We start from the raw sequence: 17985 nt of genomic DNA on the forward strand, positions 1-17985 counted from the left end.
TAATGCGGTTTTATTACAAGATGACGTGACATTCTTATTACATTTTGAACTTTGATTACATAATGGGAATTTATTACATAAGGCTGAATATGGCCCCTGAACTAAAATGAGTTTGACACTCCTGTGTTAGAATATATAAGAGCTTAAAAAAAAAAAAAAAATCGAAAAAAAAACCCCAACGATCTTATCTCATGGGAGAAGAATATAATTTTTCGTCTAAAGTGGATCAGACCAGCAAAATACTACCATAATAACCCATCAATAATGAAAAGTGTAAATTTGTCTCTTTGTTTTAGTGTAAAAAGGAGCAAAATTACGCAAAAATGTTCACATTTTACTTTTTACAAAAAATGTGAATATCTGAAATGTCTTAAGAGAAGTGTGTGGAATTTTAATGATATTCTCCCTGTTATTTAATGTTGTGTGTATTTGTAGATAAACTGTGATCTCTAAGTTGCGATTCCCATGTATAAATGATAAACTAAGGCGCAATGTTGTTAACATCGCACTTATTTTACTAACGAATTTTCAGGTTGTTCATATTTGTTCAAGTATAATTGGTAGATATAAACATTTTCATTACGGAATTTACTTTTTTCACTCAAAAGTTCTTATCCTATTATTTATATTATTTGACTGGTCCGGCCCACTTTATATCATAGTAGGCTTGTTGAGCCGCATTATGTAATAAATTCCCATTACGTAATAAAAGTTCAAAATGTAATAAGAATGTCACGTCATCTTGTAATAAAGCCGCATTATGTAATAAACTGACACATTTTGTAATAAACTACATCAACGCATTATAGAGTAAATTTTTTCGCATTATGTCGTAAGTTATTACAATTTGAGAAATTTATTACAAAATGCACTTGACACATTTTTATTTAAAAAAAAAAAAGTAATAACATGGTTCATTATGTAATAACAATCCAAATTAATATAATTTCAGAGCAATTTAGAAGAAATTAGTCACAGGAGTTACAGGTAATGTAATCAGAACTTTAACCACACAGTTTAAAGATTAATTTAGCACATTACATTTTCCGTAAAGTAAAAATGTGTCAAGTGCATTTTGTAATAAATTTCTTAAATTGTAATAACTTACTACATAATGCGAAAAAATGTACTACATAATGCATTGAGGTAGTTTATTACAAAATGTGTGAGTTTATTACATAATGTGGTTTTATTACAAGATGACGTGACATTCTTATTACATTTTGAACTTTTATTACATAATGGGAATTTATTACATAAGGCTGAATATGGCCCCTGAACTAAAATGAGTTTGACACTCCTGTGTTAGAATATATAAGAGCTTTATAGAGTAAATTTTTTCGCATTATGTCGTAAGTTATTTCAATTTGAGAAATTTATTACAAAATGCACTTGACACATTTTTATTTAAAAAAAAAAAAAATGTAATAACATGGTTCATTATGTAATAACAATCCAAATTAATATAATTTCAGAGCAATTTAGAAGAAATTAGTCACAGGAGTTACAGGTAATGGAATCAGAACAGACAGGTCTTTTCTTTCCCTACATAACCGAAATTCCTAATTCCCTACGTAACCATTCCATTCTTTAAAACTCTTGCCAAAAGTCATAGTTACATTTAAAAAATAAAAAAAATGCATCCATAGTTTATCAAAATAGACACCTTAAAGAACATCTCAGCAAATTTTCATAGTTAAGAGACACTTGCAAACGCACTTTTAAAACGTTTCGAGAAAAAAAAGGAACATTTACACGTTAATTTTTCCTCCCTACATAACCATGCAGTTTTTCAAATTTTTATGGTAAAAGATGGCACTATAGCTTTTGTTTCTTTTTATGAGCTTCGAGTACTAGTTAATACCTTTAAAATGCTGTATTATTCATGTCTCTATCTTAAATACTTTTTGAATTAGAGTATAAAATGTAGTCAGGCACTCCCTACATAACCACATGACTTGACCAAGAGACAAATTGACAGTTTTCATTATTTATAGGTTATTATGATAGTATTTTACTGGTCTGATCCACTTTAGACTGAAATAACCTAAAATTATTTTTACATCCTTGATTGTTCATATCTTCAGTGTAATTTTTGCATTTCACAAATTCATCCCAGGGGCCGGATTGAACCCTTTGGCGGGCCGGATTTGGCCCCCCGACCGCATGTTTGACACCTGTGTTCTAACAGATCAGCTGTTTAGAAGTGAACAATGTTTTCAGTTCTTATAAATGACTTGATTCATACATTTTTTTTGATGATTTGTGTGAATAAAATAAAACCTGTGTTAAATCATATCATACCTCTTGATCCCCGCTGTTAAATAAACAGGACTTGGGGTTTCTTCTTCGGGTCTAGGACTGTCCAAAACTGAAAGTGACTTGATAAACTTGTATGATTCTCTTCAAATGGAAAGATCCTCTCCCGCCCCTCTTTATGCAATAGGTGCATGATTTACTTTTCTTTTTAAAGTTGGACAAGACAGGAATATGTTGCTAAAAGACTGGAAACTGTCTAAACCAGGGCTGTCAAACTCATTTTGGTTCAGGGGCCATATTTAGCCCAATTTGATCTCAAGCGGGCCAGACCAGTAAAATAATGACTTAATAACCTATAAATAATCACAAATCCAAGTTTTGTTTTTTTTTTAGTACAAAAAAACCCCAATTAAATTCTGAAAATATTTACATTTTACAAAAAAGATGTGAATAACCGGAAAAAACAGAAATTTCATTTGAAAACTTGGTACAATTTTAACAATATTTTGCCTCGACTTATTATTTATACATGTACATTTACACACAATGTTACATAAACATTTGGTAACAGGCAGAATATTGTTAAAATTTTGGAGTTTGGAACTAAAATTTGAACAATTTCTACAATATTCCATCTCTTATGATTAACACAACTACAGATCACAGCGGATCCATAAATGCACAAAACGTTTAGTAACAGGCAGAATATTGTTAAAATTGCACATGTATTCATTCATTATGTATTCATTTGCATTTTATTGTGAATTAATAGTTTTGTAAAGGTAAATATTTTCACAGTGTAATGTTATTTTTTTCACTTCAATTTTTTCCACATAATTTTTCCCCAAGAAAATTTGTCGTCATTATTTATGGGTTATTGTGTTGTTATTTTTACTGTAGATCACATTGGTCTGTATGTGGAACCTGAGACCAAAATGATTTGGACATTTGAGACCAGAATGGAACCTTTGGTGGGCCGGATTTGGCCCCCGGGCCGCATGTTTGACACCTGTGGTCTAAACTGATCCCCCTGAATGCTTTTAAATCCAAACTCAAAGTTCTGGAGAACAACTGCACGTGTTTTTCATAGATTGAATTGTCCTGTAAATTATTCAGAGATGGGTAGAGCAGCCAAAAAAATATACTCAAGTAAAAAGTACTGTTACTTCAGAAAAGTATTACTCAAGTACAAGTAAAAAGTAGTCATTCAAATAATTACTCGAGTAAAAGTAAAAAAAAGTACTTAATGAAAAAAATCACTCAAGTACTGAATACTTCCTGAGTAACATCATATATTGTTTATTTATTCACTAGCACAACAAAGAAAGGCAATGGTAAAAGATTATATGTGTATTTGTATGTGTGTATATGTATATATATATATATATATATATATATATATATATATATATATATATATATATATATATATATATATATATATATGGATGAACGAGTGTGTGTGTACGTGTGTTTGTGTGTGTGTGAATAGATATATAAATATAGAAGAATAATGTAAAAGGTAGAGGGACATATATTATTAATAATATTGTAGGGAGAGGGGGTGGGATTAAATAAGCTATACTTCTTCCCACCCCTTTTTGGGAATGTAAATGGAATTATTGTGCTTTTCTTCTGACTAAGATTGTTATGATTCTTGATATTTGTATTATTATGTATGTTTCGCAAGTGCATATATGTTAAATTTCATTGCATGTTCGGAATAAATCACTAAATCCCTTAAATATTTAGTGTTCTTTTAAATTCAACAATTAATAAATGAAATGTTAAAATAAAATATATAAATATATATATGGGAACATTACAGTTAGTTACAAATATACCTGGTAATAATGGTTGTTGGTTCCATCACATTAATATCTAGTCTGTTCTCATGGAGGTAGATACTGTGCATGGTTTTCTACGTACTTTTACCAGTTAGCCTAGATATCTTTGAACAAATTTTCTTTTAACTTTTTTAACTCGTGTGAATCATGTGAGTTTTTGGCGGAAATCTTTCTAACAAAACAAAACAAATGGTTCGTGCTTTAAACAAATGACCAAACATAAAAGTAACAATTGGAATGTACGTCAAAGTAATGGAGTAGAAGTCCTGTTTCTTCATCATAAATATACATGAGTAAAAGTAAAAAGTATGTTGTATTAAAAGTACTCTTAAAAATACAATTTATGTAAAAAGTTACTTAAGTAAATGTAACTGAGTAAATGGAATGCGTTACTACACACCTCGGAAATTATTGTTTGTTGTAACTGTATGAGGTAACTGTGTGTTGTAACTATGTGTTGTGTTTCATGTTGTCTCTTGGCTAGGACTTCCTTGGAAAAGAAGTTCTTAATCTCAATGGGATCTTTTTCCTGGTTATATAAAGGTTAAATCAAAAAAAAAAAAAAAAAGATTAAGTTTTCTGTTCGTGGACTAGTTAATTTGTTTCATCAACAGTTGAATCCTTATTTCTCTACTGTCAACAACAGTGTCCTGCTGTCTCCTATGTCCTCTTAATAGAGAAATTTGTTGTTAGCATACATTATATTAACTCTCTGGTATCCGGGTGCGCCTTTTACGCACACTTTGCACTTCGTTTTAAAAAAACTTCACCTTATTTTTCACAGTTTAAATAAGGTTAGAATTCAAAAGTTGTTCATTTTTGCATGAGCTTTAAAATTCTGGCCACCAACTAAAATGTGCACATTGTAAACAAAAGAAAACTACAAGACTAGCATCTGTCTCCCTAAGTGTGCCTAAAACGCACTATTTCTTCCATTTGATATGTACGATTAGGGCTGACCTTGATTTACAAAAATAAAATCAAATTACAGCAGAAAAATAAATCAATATATAATATTTAATAGTTTGATTTATAGGTGTGCATTTTACGCACACTTGGTGACAAGTGCTAGTATTTTTTAACATTTGACCTAGTGCCAAAAATAATAATGCAAATTAACTAATGTTGGAGTTACTCATTGACATATGCCAGGCTGCAAAAATCAGATAATATGTGATCCCGTTTTTATGTAGTATATTGAAAAAAAAAAAATCTGGGGGGTGTTTTTTGCATCCAAAAAAAATGGTTTGTTTACATTACAAACACGGCATTTAAAGGATTAAAAAATGTGACAATTATTGAGTATTCGGCATTTATATTTGCGGCTGAAGTTGGTGAAATAGAAAAAAGTGTAAAAGAATTAAAAACAAACTGTATGAAAATTTTTTTGACATTATTCCACAAGTGTGCCAAAAAGGCACACTTGGTGCTTCGTAAGGGCCTTGCTGGAGGGTTAACTCTCAATCAGCCCTGAGCATCGTAAAGACAAGTTAATCATATTATTTTTTTGTTTGTGTTGTTGTTTTTTGTATGATTTTTCCTGCTTTTCTTTTGTTTAATAGGTTTGTTGTGTAATTTGTTTTTTTTGTATTGTGTAATTTTTTTAAATTTTTTTTTTTAGGTCTATACATGTTTATGCAAACGTATTAACCTTTTTCAGTCAATCATGTGGTAATGATGGTACATTTTCTGCTGTAACTGCCACGCCGTACTCTTGTGGTCTATGAATGACACTGTATTGGCAGAAGTTGAAACTATGGTTCATTGTAATTCTTTCTTTGTACGTACAGATACAAAAAGTGGTGGCTAATGACAAAGGGTTTCAATATCATGTAAAAATGAGGGAAGATGTACCAGCAGGGTCATTGCAGTCATATTCTTTCTGAGTAGTGACAGAGTAACTTCAAAAATGAAAATGTCATCATGGAAATAATTTCTTTACTGCTTTCCAGCCGTGAAACTAAAACAGTGGAGTAGACAGTAAATTCAATCAAGTATGACTTTCTTGTTCTCGGTGGTTCACATCTACATACATTCTTTTCTCACACACAAAGATACTGTATACTTCATTACTTTTATAACTTCTATAACCGCCCACACATGACCTTGTGCAGATGTTGGATAAACTTTAAAAATCCACCTTTCAGTTGCTATTCTTATTCATGCAAATGGCCCACACCATGCACTCAGACACACTTGACTGACTACATTTGGCTAATAAAAGGGAGCTTGCTTCAATTTATATCATTTCGCTTGTAAAATGCCCCCAAAAACAAGACTTTTCCTGTACTTTGTATAAAAAAAACCACATTTTCCTGTGTGGTATTTGACCTGTCCTTGTGTACAGTGTTCAAATTCAACATATATTTGATCTGCTACTCCCTGTTGCTATCTTTAATCCTTATCTTCCTCACATTCTACGGCATACGTGTCAAACATGCGGCCCGGGGACCAAATCCGGGCCGCCAAAGTGTCCAGTTCGGCCTTTGCCTTTGAATTTGCGAAATGCAAAAATTACACCAAGATATTAACAATCCTTTTAGTTCAGGTTCCACATTCAGACCAGTTCAATCTCAAAGGGGACAGACCAGTCAAATTCTATCATAATAACATATAAATAGTGACAACTCCACATTTTTCTCTTTGTAAATGTAAATATTTTCATGTATTTTAAAACAAAAAATGTGAATAACCTGAACAAATATGAACAACCTGAAATGTCTGAAGAGAAATAAGTACAATTTTAACAAGATTCTGTCTGTTATTAAATGTTTTGTGTGTTTGTAGATGCACTGTGATCTGTAAGTTATTATGTACATGTGTAAATGATAAACTGAGGAAGAATATTGTTAAAATTACACTTATTTTTTCAGTTTGTTCAAGTTATTCACATCTTTTGAAAGGATAGTTTGTAGATGTAAACCTTTTCATAATGTAAATTTACTTTTTTCACTTCAAAACAGACAAAAGTTTGGAGTTGACATTATTTATATATGATCATGTTATTATTTTACTAGTTCGGCCCACTGCGGATTAAATTTAACTGAATGTGGCCCCTGAACTAAAATGAGTTTGACACCCCTGTTCTATGGTTTGTTTCCCTCTTTTTGTTACACCTGTTCTTCCTGGCAGGCTACCATAACACGTCTTTGCAACATGCAGAGACTAAATACGATGTGTGTGAATTCACAAAATGATCAAGGCGGGACAGTCTGTACAATTGCACAATTTAGCAACAACACGTTTATCATATTCGGCAACTTATTTATCATATTCCTTCAAGACTGATTGGCAAAAAAGCAGGTGTGACTTTAAATAGTCATGCTCTTACAGGAAAAAGAAGTTGGTGGATGAGACGAATTCAGCTGAACAATAAAGGAAGTGAAAACGGTCATGGTCGATGATGGAAGACAACATGTGGAGGAAAAGATAGTAAGATAAACATAAAAGAAGTGTATGAGTAATGACAGACAGTAATGACATGCAGACTCAGAAAAGCATAAGCAAATACATGGATGCACCATCAAACACATACACACACACACACACACACATTACCTCTACCTATAAGAAAACTCTGAATGAGTAACCCCTTAACCCTGTCGGGGCACTGGAGAGAGAAATGACGGTGTGTCTGACCTTGATTTCAAAGGTGCAAAAGAAGGGAGAGCACATCGTCTGTGATAGAAAAGTGGGTTACAGTTGAGAGACAGAGACCGACAGCACTTCCCATGTGTGTTTCAACCGATATTTTCCTCCTTAGCGAGTCAAACAAAGTCAAAGGAACAACATGTCCTTGGCATTTAACCACAAAGCTCTGACAGAGCTGTACTGTATATAACACAAAGACACACACACACACACACACACACACAGATAGATAGATAGATAGATAGATAGATAGATAGATAGATAGATAGATAGAGAGAGAGAGAGAGAGAGAGAGATAGATAGAGAGAGAGAGAGAGAGAGATAGATAGATAGATAGAGAGAGAGAGAGAGAGAGAGAGAGAGAGAGAGAGAGAGAGATAGATAGAGAGAGAGAGAGACAGACGATAGATACATAGATAGATAGATAGATAGAGAGAGAGAGAGAGACAGAGACAGATGATAGATAGAGAGAGAGAGAGAGATAGATAGATAGATAGATAGAGAGAGAGAGAGAGAGAGAGAGAGATAGATAGATAGATAGATAGATAGATAGATAGATAGATAGATAGATAGATAGATAGATAGATAGATAGAGAGAGAGACAGACGATAGATAGATAGATAGATAGATAGATAGATAGATAGAGAGAGAGACAGACGATAGATAGATAGATAGATAGATAGATAGATAGATAGATAGAGAGAGAGAGAGAGAGAGAGAGAGAGACAGATGATAGATAGATAGAGAGAGAGAGAGAGAGAGAGATAGATAGATAGATAGATAGATAGATAGATAGATAGATAGATAGATAGATAGAGATAGATAGATAGATAGATAGATAGATAGAGAGAGAGAGAGAGAGAGAGAGAGAGAGAGACAGATGATAGATAGATAGAGAGAGAGATAGATAGATAGATAGATAGATAGATAGATAGATAGATAGATAGATAGCTAACACATTCATACCTATATTCTTTTTAAAATAACAGCAGAATTAGTCACAGTTTATAGAATGTATTGTTTATCGTACCGCTGTAACTCTGCATAACTCACACAACGCTAACAAAGACAAACCTACCACTGCTTCTGACTGCCAGTGCTTATTGTTAAAGGAGCCACAGACCTGACTGAACATTGTTTGTCTTCTGGAAAGCACAGTTCAGTTAAGAAATCCATATTAACAAGTCAATCTTGTTTTTGTTCTGCAATTTTTTTTTATCTCCACATAGCAGAGGAGGAAGGCATCTGTCCTTAACACCGAATAAAAAAAAAAAAACAGTCTGAGGAAGAGACTGACACATCTTCAAGAGGGAATGAAGTCGATGAGCAAAAACAGAACAGAAGAGAAGTCATGGTGGAGTCTTACCGGCATGAGTACGCAAATGACCAGTGAGGGCATCGCGCCTCCGGCAAGCGTAGCTACAGAAGGGACATTTGAAGGGTTTTTCTCCCGTGTGAAGCTTGATATGTCGAAGTAAGTTTCCCTTCTGGGTGAATGAAACACCGCACTGGTTGCACTGGAATGGCCTTTCGCCTACAAAAAAAAACAAAAAAGAGGCAGGATTTAGTAAAAAATAACGACAACCCAGAATTTTTTTTATGCGGTACTGAGCAAATTTGTACTGTTTTTTTTTTTTTTGTTTTTTTTTAATCAGTGTATTTTTATTCATTTTCAGTTTTTCAAACATACAACAAGTAAGACAAGCACTGAGACATATAATGGAGGAATAAGACACCACAAAAAAAAAAAAAAAAAAAAAAAAAAAAAAAAAAAAAAAAAAAGAGGCAGGATTTAGTAAAAATAACAACAACCCGGAATTTTTTTTTATGCGGTATTGAGCAAATTTGTATTGGAATGGCCTTTCGCCTACAAAAAAAAAAAAAAAAAAAGTGGCAGGATTTAGTAAAAATAACGATAACCCAGAATTTTTTTTTATGCGGTACTGAGCAAATTTGTACTGTTTTTTCTTTTTTTAATCAGCGTATTTTTATTCACTTTCAGTTTTTCAAACATACAAAAAGTAAGACAAGCACTGAGACATATAATGGAGGAATAAGACACCACAAAAAAAAAAAATAAAATTAAAAAAAAAAAAAAGAGGCAGGACTTAGTAAAAAATAACGACAACCCAGAATTTTTTTTTATAGCAAATTTGTACTGTTTTTTTTTTTTTTTTTTAATCAGCGTATTTTTAACATTTTCAGTTTTTCAAACATACAACAAGTAAGACAAGCACTGAGACATATAATGGAGGAATAAGACACCACAAAAAAAAAAAAAAAAAAAAAAAAAAGAGGCAGGATTTAGTAAAAAAAACAACAACCCGGAATTTTTTTTATGCGGTATTGAGCAAATTTGTATTGGAATGGCCTTTCGCCTACAAAAAAAAAAAAAAAAAAGTGGCAGGATTTAGTAAAAATAACGATAACCCAGAATTTTTTTTTATGCGGTACTGAGCAAATTTGTACTGTTTTTTCTTTTTTTAATCAGCGTATTTTTATTCACTTTCAGTTTTTCAAACATACAAAAAGTAAGACAAGCACTGAGACATATAACGGAGGAATAAGACACCACAAAAAAATAAAAATAAAAATAAAAATAAAAAAAAAGAGGCAGGACTTAGTAAAAAATAACGACAACCCAGAATTTTTTTTTATAGCAAATTTGTACTGTTTTTTTTTTTTTTTTAATCAGCGTATTTTTAACATTTTCAGTTTTTCAAACATACAACAAGTAAGACAAGCACTGAGACATATAATGGAGGAATAAGACACCACAAAAAAAAAAAAAAAAAAAAAAAAAAAAAAAAAGAGGCAGGATTTAGTAAAAATAACAACAACCCGGAATTTTTTTTTATGCGGTATTGAGCAAATTTGTATTGGAATGGCCTTTCGCCTACAAAAAAAAAAAAAAAAAAGTGGCAGGATTTAGTAAAAATAACGATAACCCAGAATTTTTTTTTATGCGGTACTGAGCAAATTTGTACTGTTTTTTCTTTTTTTAATCAGCGTATTTTTATTCACTTTCAGTTTTTCAAACATACAAAAAGTAAGACAAGCACTGAGACATATAACGGAGGAATAAGACACCACAAAAAAATAAAAATAAAATAAAAAAAAAGAGGCAGGACTTAGTAAAAAATAACGACAACCCAGAATTTTTTTTTATAGCAAATTTGTACTGTTTTTTTTTTTTTTTTAATCAGCGTATTTTTAACATTTTCAGTTTTTCAAACATACAACAAGTAAGACAAGCACTGAGACATATAATGGAGGAATAAGACACCACAAAAAAAAAAAAAAAAAAAAAAAAAAAAAAAAGAGGCAGGATTTAGTAAAAATAACAACAACCCGGAATTTTTTTTTATGCGGTATTGAGCAAATTTGTATTGGAATGGCCTTTCGCCTACAAAAAAAAAAAAAAAAAAGTGGCAGGATTTAGTAAAAATAACGATAACTCAGAATTTTTTTTTATGCGGTACTGAGCAAATTTGTACTGTTTTTTCTTTTTTTAATCAGCGTATTTTTATTCACTTTCAGTTTTTCAAACATACAAAAAGTAAGACAAGCACTGAGACATATAACGGAGGAATAAGACACCACAAAAAAAATAAAATAAAATTAAAAAAAAAAAAAAGAGGCAGGACTTAGTAAAAAATAACGACAACCCAGAATTTTTTTTTATAGCAAATTTGTACTGTTTTTTTTTTTTTTTTTAATCAGCGTATTTTTAACATTTTCAGTTTTTCAAACATACAACAAGTAAGACAAGCACTGAGACATATATTGGAGGAATAAGACACCACAAAAAAAAAAAAAAAAAAAAAAAAAAAAAAGAGGCAGGATTTAGTAAAAATAACAACAACCCGGAATTTTTTTTTATGCGGTATTGAGCAAATTTGTATTGGAATGGCCTTTCGCCTACAAAAAAAAAAAAAAAAGTGGCAGGATTTAGTAAAAATAACGATAACCCAGAATTTTTTTTTATGCGGTACTGAGCAAATTTGTACTGTTTTTTCTTTTTTTAATCAGCGTATTTTTATTCACTTTCAGTTTTTCAAACATACAAAAAGTAAGACAAGCACTGAGACATATAACGGAGGAATAAGACACCACAAAAAAAAAACAAAATAAATAAAAATAAAAAAAAAGAGGCAGGACTTAGTAAAAAATAACGACAACCCAGAATTTTTTTTTATAGCAAATTTGTACTGTTTTTTTTTTTTTTTTAATCAGCGTATTTTTAACATTTTCAGTTTTTCAAACATACAACAAGTAAGACAAGCACTGAGACATATAATGGAGGAATAAGACACCACAAAAAAAAAAAAAAAAAAAAAAAAAAAAAAAAAGAGGCAGGATTTAGTAAAAATAACGACAACCCGGAATTTTTTTTTATGCGGTATTGAGCAAATTTGTATTGGAATGGCCTTTCGCCTACAAAAAAAAAAAAAACAAAAAAAGTGGCAGGATTTAGTAAAAATAACGATAACCCAGAATTTTTTTTTATGCGGTACTGAGCAAATTTGTACTGTTTTTTCTTTTTTTAATCAGCGTATTTTTATTCACTTTCAGTTTTTCAAACATACAAAAAGTAAGACAAGCACTGAGACATATAACGGAGGAATAAGACACCACAAAAAAAAAACAAAAAAAAACAGGCAGGACTTAGTAAAAATAACGACAACCCAGAATTTTTTTTTATGCGGTACTGAGCAAATCTGTACTGTTTTTTTTTTTTTTTTAATCAGCGTATTTTTATTCATTTTCAGTTTTTCAAACATACAAAAAGTAAGACAAGCACTGAGACATATAATGGAGGAATAAGACACCACAAAAAAAAAAAAAAAAAAAAAAAAAAAAAAGAGGCAGGACTTAGTAAAAATAACGACAACCCAGAATTTTTTTTTTTACGCGGTACTGAGCAAATTTGTACTGTTTTTTTTTTGTTTTTTTTTAATCAGCATATTTTTATTCATTTTCAGTTTTTCAAACATACAAAAAGTAAGACAAGCACTGAGACATACAACGGAGGAATAAGACACCACAAAAAAAAAAAAAAAAAGTTCCACGATGAAATTACCCAATCAATTTCGCATTCTGTTTGTCATTGAGTGAGTCTCCGTGCTAAAAGGGAGGAGTAGGCGATACTATTTAATTGTCACCTTTGTAGAGGGAGATCTTCTAACGGTACGCCAAAAAGTCCGATAAAAGGGCAGGGATCAATGGTCGGACCTGAAATTGTTGAATATGCTTCAAATATTGATGACCAGAATGCAAAATTTGTACATTTTAAACCAGGGATGTCAAACGCATTTTCATCCAGGCGCCGCATTCATCCCGTTTGATCTGAAGTGGGCTGGACCTCTAAAAAACATCGCATAATAACTTATAAGCTATGACAACTTTTTCTCTTTTTAGTGCAATAAAAGCAGTAAATTATGAAAATATTTACATTTACCAAGTATCCTTTCGCAAAAACATGTGAATGACCTGAAAAAACTGAAATTTTGTCCGAAAAATATGTGCGATTTTAACAATATTATGCCTTGTAGAAGCCAATAACGTAATAACAGCTGATGACGTAATAACGGCCGATAGCGTAATAAATTTGCCGCATTTAAAATGTAGTAAGCCAATAACGTAATATCTGGCCAACAACATACCGATAACGTAATAACTTTCGGTCAATAACGTTATTACGTTATTGGCCTGGTAAAAAAAAAAAAAAATTCTTTGCAAATGTAATACCTGAGCCAATAACGTAATAAGTTATAACATTATTGGCCAAAAGCTAGTACGTTATCGGTTCATTATTGGCCAGATACTACGTTCTTGGCCTATTACATTTTAAAAATGGCAAATTTATTACGTTTCCAGCCGTTATTACGTTATCGGTTGTTATTACATTATTGGCTTATACATGCCTGATACAAAAATTTGGTAACAGGTATAATATTGTTAAAAATTTGGAGTTTGGAACTAAAATAAGAAGAATTTCTCATTTACCCAGGTCATTATTCTTCTTGGTAGTTCTTCTAGGTTCAGCTGGGCTAGTTTTGCTCTTTTGAAGCTAAGCTAGTCCAGTTGAAACTCGAAAAACTACCAAGAAATAGGTTGTTTATGCTATTATTTTACTTTAGATCATATTGTTCTGAATGTGGAACTTGAACTAGCATTTCGCAAAATCATCCCGCGGGCCGGATTTGACCCTTTGACGGGCCGGTTTTGGCCCCCTGCCCACATGTTTGACACCCCTGTTTTAAACCGATGAGAAGTTCAGGAGGTGTTGAGAGTAAAACTTGAACCTCCTGAGACCCAGGAAATGTCAGTGAAGTACAAACTTTTTTTGTTTTTTATTAAATAAGTGCTTATATTGGAAACATCATGACGCAACAGTTTTTTCAGATGCCGTTTTTAAAATTTTTATGGAATGTCCTTTGTGGTGGACAGTTTTCTTTCTTTTTTTTGGGGGGGGGGATAAAGTTGTGAAACTCTTGTCCACAAATGTAAACAGAAAACCCATAGCTAGGTCTTAGGAGGTTAAGGTCAATCAAATTCCCAAATTTGACTCATAAAAGTACCAGATGCTAATGATCATAGCCTGCTATTATACATACCACATTGTAGCAGCTATGTAAAAGTTTTAAGGGGGGGGGCACTATAAAGCTAGGTATAGACCACAGCTGTGTATTTGCACAATTATACATTTATATGCTGACCCAGACCCAACTGATACCATTTATAAGTGATGCAAATGATACTGAAGGGTGCATTAACCTTTATGAATCCAACCATCCACATCACGACTTTGATACAACTGACATCATCGAGATTTATCAAACAACTAAATCAAAACACATACTTTTGTCTAGTACTGAGTCAACAATCTCAGGTCCAATGTGGTCTACAGGGTCTGTAAGGTCCACCTCTGCATGAACAGTGAGTGGACCTGCTTTGTTAGGTACCATGAAGTAATGGTACTAATGTAAGGAATGATGTTCAAAGGGAGAATGCAGTGGTTCCCAACCTTTTTTGGCTCGTGATCCCATTTTAACATCACAAATTTCTGGCGACCCCAGACATTTTTTTGCTAAAATTTATTAGTTTTTCATCATGCAAAAGTTTGCTATGCTATGTTGCAAATAAACGTTAATTTTAGATAACATTTAGTCTATATAATGTATATTATTATGGACGGAGGCAGAAAAGCCAGGTGTAGATTACTGCACGAAGTGAGAATTTGATTTTCCTTGGTCAGGATATGTTAGGATATAATTAATACTGAACAAACAAGAACTCAAACTATGAATTATGAAACAGCTGCAGCATCTGAAACCGACCACAATGAACATTTGACAGATAAACAGAACCACAGTGCTTCAGTTTCAGCTTCATAGTTTGTCATGTCTTTAATGAACTGGGATTGTCTCTGTCAACTCACCATATGATTTTTATTACTAAGTTTTTATTTTTATTTTTTATCAATTACTAGAAATTTCAGGTGACCCCATTTGAATTCCAGATGACCCCACGTGGGGTCCCGACCCCAAGGTTGAAAAACACTGGGATAATGTGTATGCTGACATGTGTCTGGATCAACACACCTGTTGTTGGAATGCTCTAAAACTCATGTTCTTATACATGTTTCTTTCACCTTACATGTGTTTTTCTTGTATTTTTTTATATATACTTTTTGGATTTTTTATTTTTCTTTGCCACTTATGGGTAAGGAACCAAATATGGTAACTTCATTAAGCTTGATTTTCTACATAACATTAAAAAAATCAGAAATTTTCTATTTCTATGAGTGCCCTCTAAAGGGTTAAAGAAGCTGACTAACAATATTTGTCTAAAATCTACTTCCGAGCGTCTAATTATGATGCACTCTGCCAGCTTAAACTGCATGGGTGAATATAACACTGAAAATGAGTATATGAGAAAAGACGTAGATGTACTGTAAAATATGAGCTTCACGTGTATATTCACACAGGTAATACACACATATTTTCTAAAGAAATCTATCACACATAATGTATAGAAGACTTCAAGTCGAGTAAAATGAGTCAGTTCATTATTTTCATTGATTTTCCAGGAACTCTTTTTCATTGCATAAAAGTAGTAGTATATGGCTACTGTCTTCTGTTCTAATGGCAGTCTTTGATCTGTAGCCAGTTGGAAAAAAGAAATATGATCCTAATGCTGTGACAACCAGAGCAGTCACAGCGTCAGTTGGAACAGGTTGCGGGGGATTCCAAGGATATTTTTTCCCTGATAATAATTCCAAGCCTAAGCTATTGTCTTTGAACAAAACAAAGAAAGAAGCTCTACACACCCACTGTCGAGGAAAAAGAAATGATTTCTGACTCAGCCCCATAAATGGGAAAATGTGCACCACCTATATATAGGTTGGTTAATCCCCAAATCTAAAAAGCAACAAAAGAAGGCCGCCGAACACCAGACGGTTTCTGTAAAGCCCAAACAAGCTTTTTAAACGGTTGGAAAAAAAAAAAAAAATACTACTCTTGTACCATTTGGTTGTCGAGTTCCGGGATCGGCTGTCACATTTGGCCCGGCTAGTCCTTCCTGTAAGTTACTTGGGCTGTCGCTGAAAGACTCTTCCAACGCTAGTCCTTCGTCTCCGGTTTGGCCCGTCTCTTCAAGTGCTGGGCTTCTGTTGTCCACCTCCTCCACAATGTCTTCCTCTTGTTTAATTGTCAGTTCTACATACAAAACAGAAGAGCGAGACTGAGATATGCCACTTAATAGTTCTTATAACGACATTGGAGAGGTAGAATAGAAGCACTTCTCAGATACGAATTCCATTAACCATTTCATGCTCAGTGTTGGATGGTGTTATACAAACGTAGCAAGAGAATATGAACACCCCAGTTATGAATTTCTAATGTACCAGTCTGTTGAGAATGTGGACTGTATATAAGTAAACAAACCTTCTGCGGTGGCACCCGGCGATTTGTGAACTGCAACCTCATGATGCTCTAGTTTTATGAACAACCCAGAACAGACAACCACATTTTTTTTCTTAAATGACCTACAAATATCATGACAGTAGTCGCTTTTCCGTTGACCCTGAAATTTTTATGCGCAAATATAACTTGCGTATAAAAATTTACCTAATGGAAAAACGACAATTTCGCCAAAAGTCTCATTTTTCAATTAAAAGTTTTTGCGCTGGCAAGAGGTGGTTTTTCGGGCATAGCGCAAATGGTATATCACGCAAAACTGCAATGGAAAATACCTTTTTTCGCAACTAGAGTCAGGTGAATTAAAAAAATGGATGTTGACGGATGTTACAACAAGTGAAGAAGAAGAAGAAACATGTCGCGGTATGTGTGGACACACCAGGAAACCCGATCATTTTTTAATTTAGTACGAGATAGAGGGATAATATATAATAATAATAATGAATATATCTGTAAATCAACACCATATTTACGTTCGTCACCATGTTTATGGAATGACTTCTCATGTCATCTCGCGATAATAAATAAACAAATCACCACATTTGTGATTTAATGGAAAACTGACATTATGCACTTCTGTTATTTCGACATTTAGTAAATATCGGTAAAGTTTTGTGCAGATGTCCAATGGAAAAGCAGCTACTGTTTGAAGAAAAAAAAATGTTGCCAAAGACACCAATGTATTGGATTTTTGACATACAAAGTGAATCTATTCCTACCAATGGGGATTTTTGTGACCACTAGAGGGAGTAGTGAGTTGCTCTACCCATGCCGTTGAAAACTAACTCCACGGAATTTTTGACAAAAGCATCAAAAACAAGAAAAGATGGGATGAGAACCAGTAAGAAACAAGTTTTAAAGTCAAAGGGTAGTGCAAAGTGCTAAAAAAAAACAAAACAAATAAAAAAACAAAGTGGCTACTGACACAGTTACGTATCAGACTGCAAAGTGGAAGACTTTAGCGGAAAAGTAGGAGTTCTTGTCTTTTTTTTTCAAAAGATTTGCAATCTTGGACAAATGTAGTACAGCATGAACAAATACACAACAGCATAAAAATTACCACGTCTAGAAACTGTGGATCCTCAATGCACTACAACATGTAGGGCCCCGAATGAAAGGTAAACATTGTGGACTCTTCAGAAAATACATTATCTTGTCGATCTGTCAGGAAGGGGGTTACGTGTAGGTGGGGATGTGGTCTATACATACCGTCACTTGCACTAGCGTGAAACAAAACTGAAACT

General features: G+C 32.8%; 1 protein-coding gene across 2 annotated transcripts in view; it reads right to left on the reverse strand.

Moving 5' to 3' along the window:
* LOC115413069 (zinc finger protein Helios-like) overlaps window positions 1-17985 on the reverse strand; it is a 76776-nt gene that overhangs the window by 10735 nt on the left and 48056 nt on the right. For both annotated transcript variants that reach the window (XM_030125825.1, XM_030125826.1), the window contains exons 5-6: window positions 16289-16480; window positions 9124-9291 (exon numbers count right to left, since the gene is read on the reverse strand). In XM_030125825.1, coding sequence (XP_029981685.1) covers window positions 9124-9291; window positions 16289-16480 — 360 coding nt within the window. The remainder of the gene's footprint in view (window positions 1-9123; window positions 9292-16288; window positions 16481-17985) is intronic.

The sequence above is a fragment of the Sphaeramia orbicularis genome, chromosome 21 (assembly GCF_902148855.1).
Source record: "Sphaeramia orbicularis chromosome 21, fSphaOr1.1, whole genome shotgun sequence".
Lineage (NCBI taxonomy): Eukaryota > Metazoa > Chordata > Actinopteri > Kurtiformes > Apogonidae > Sphaeramia > Sphaeramia orbicularis.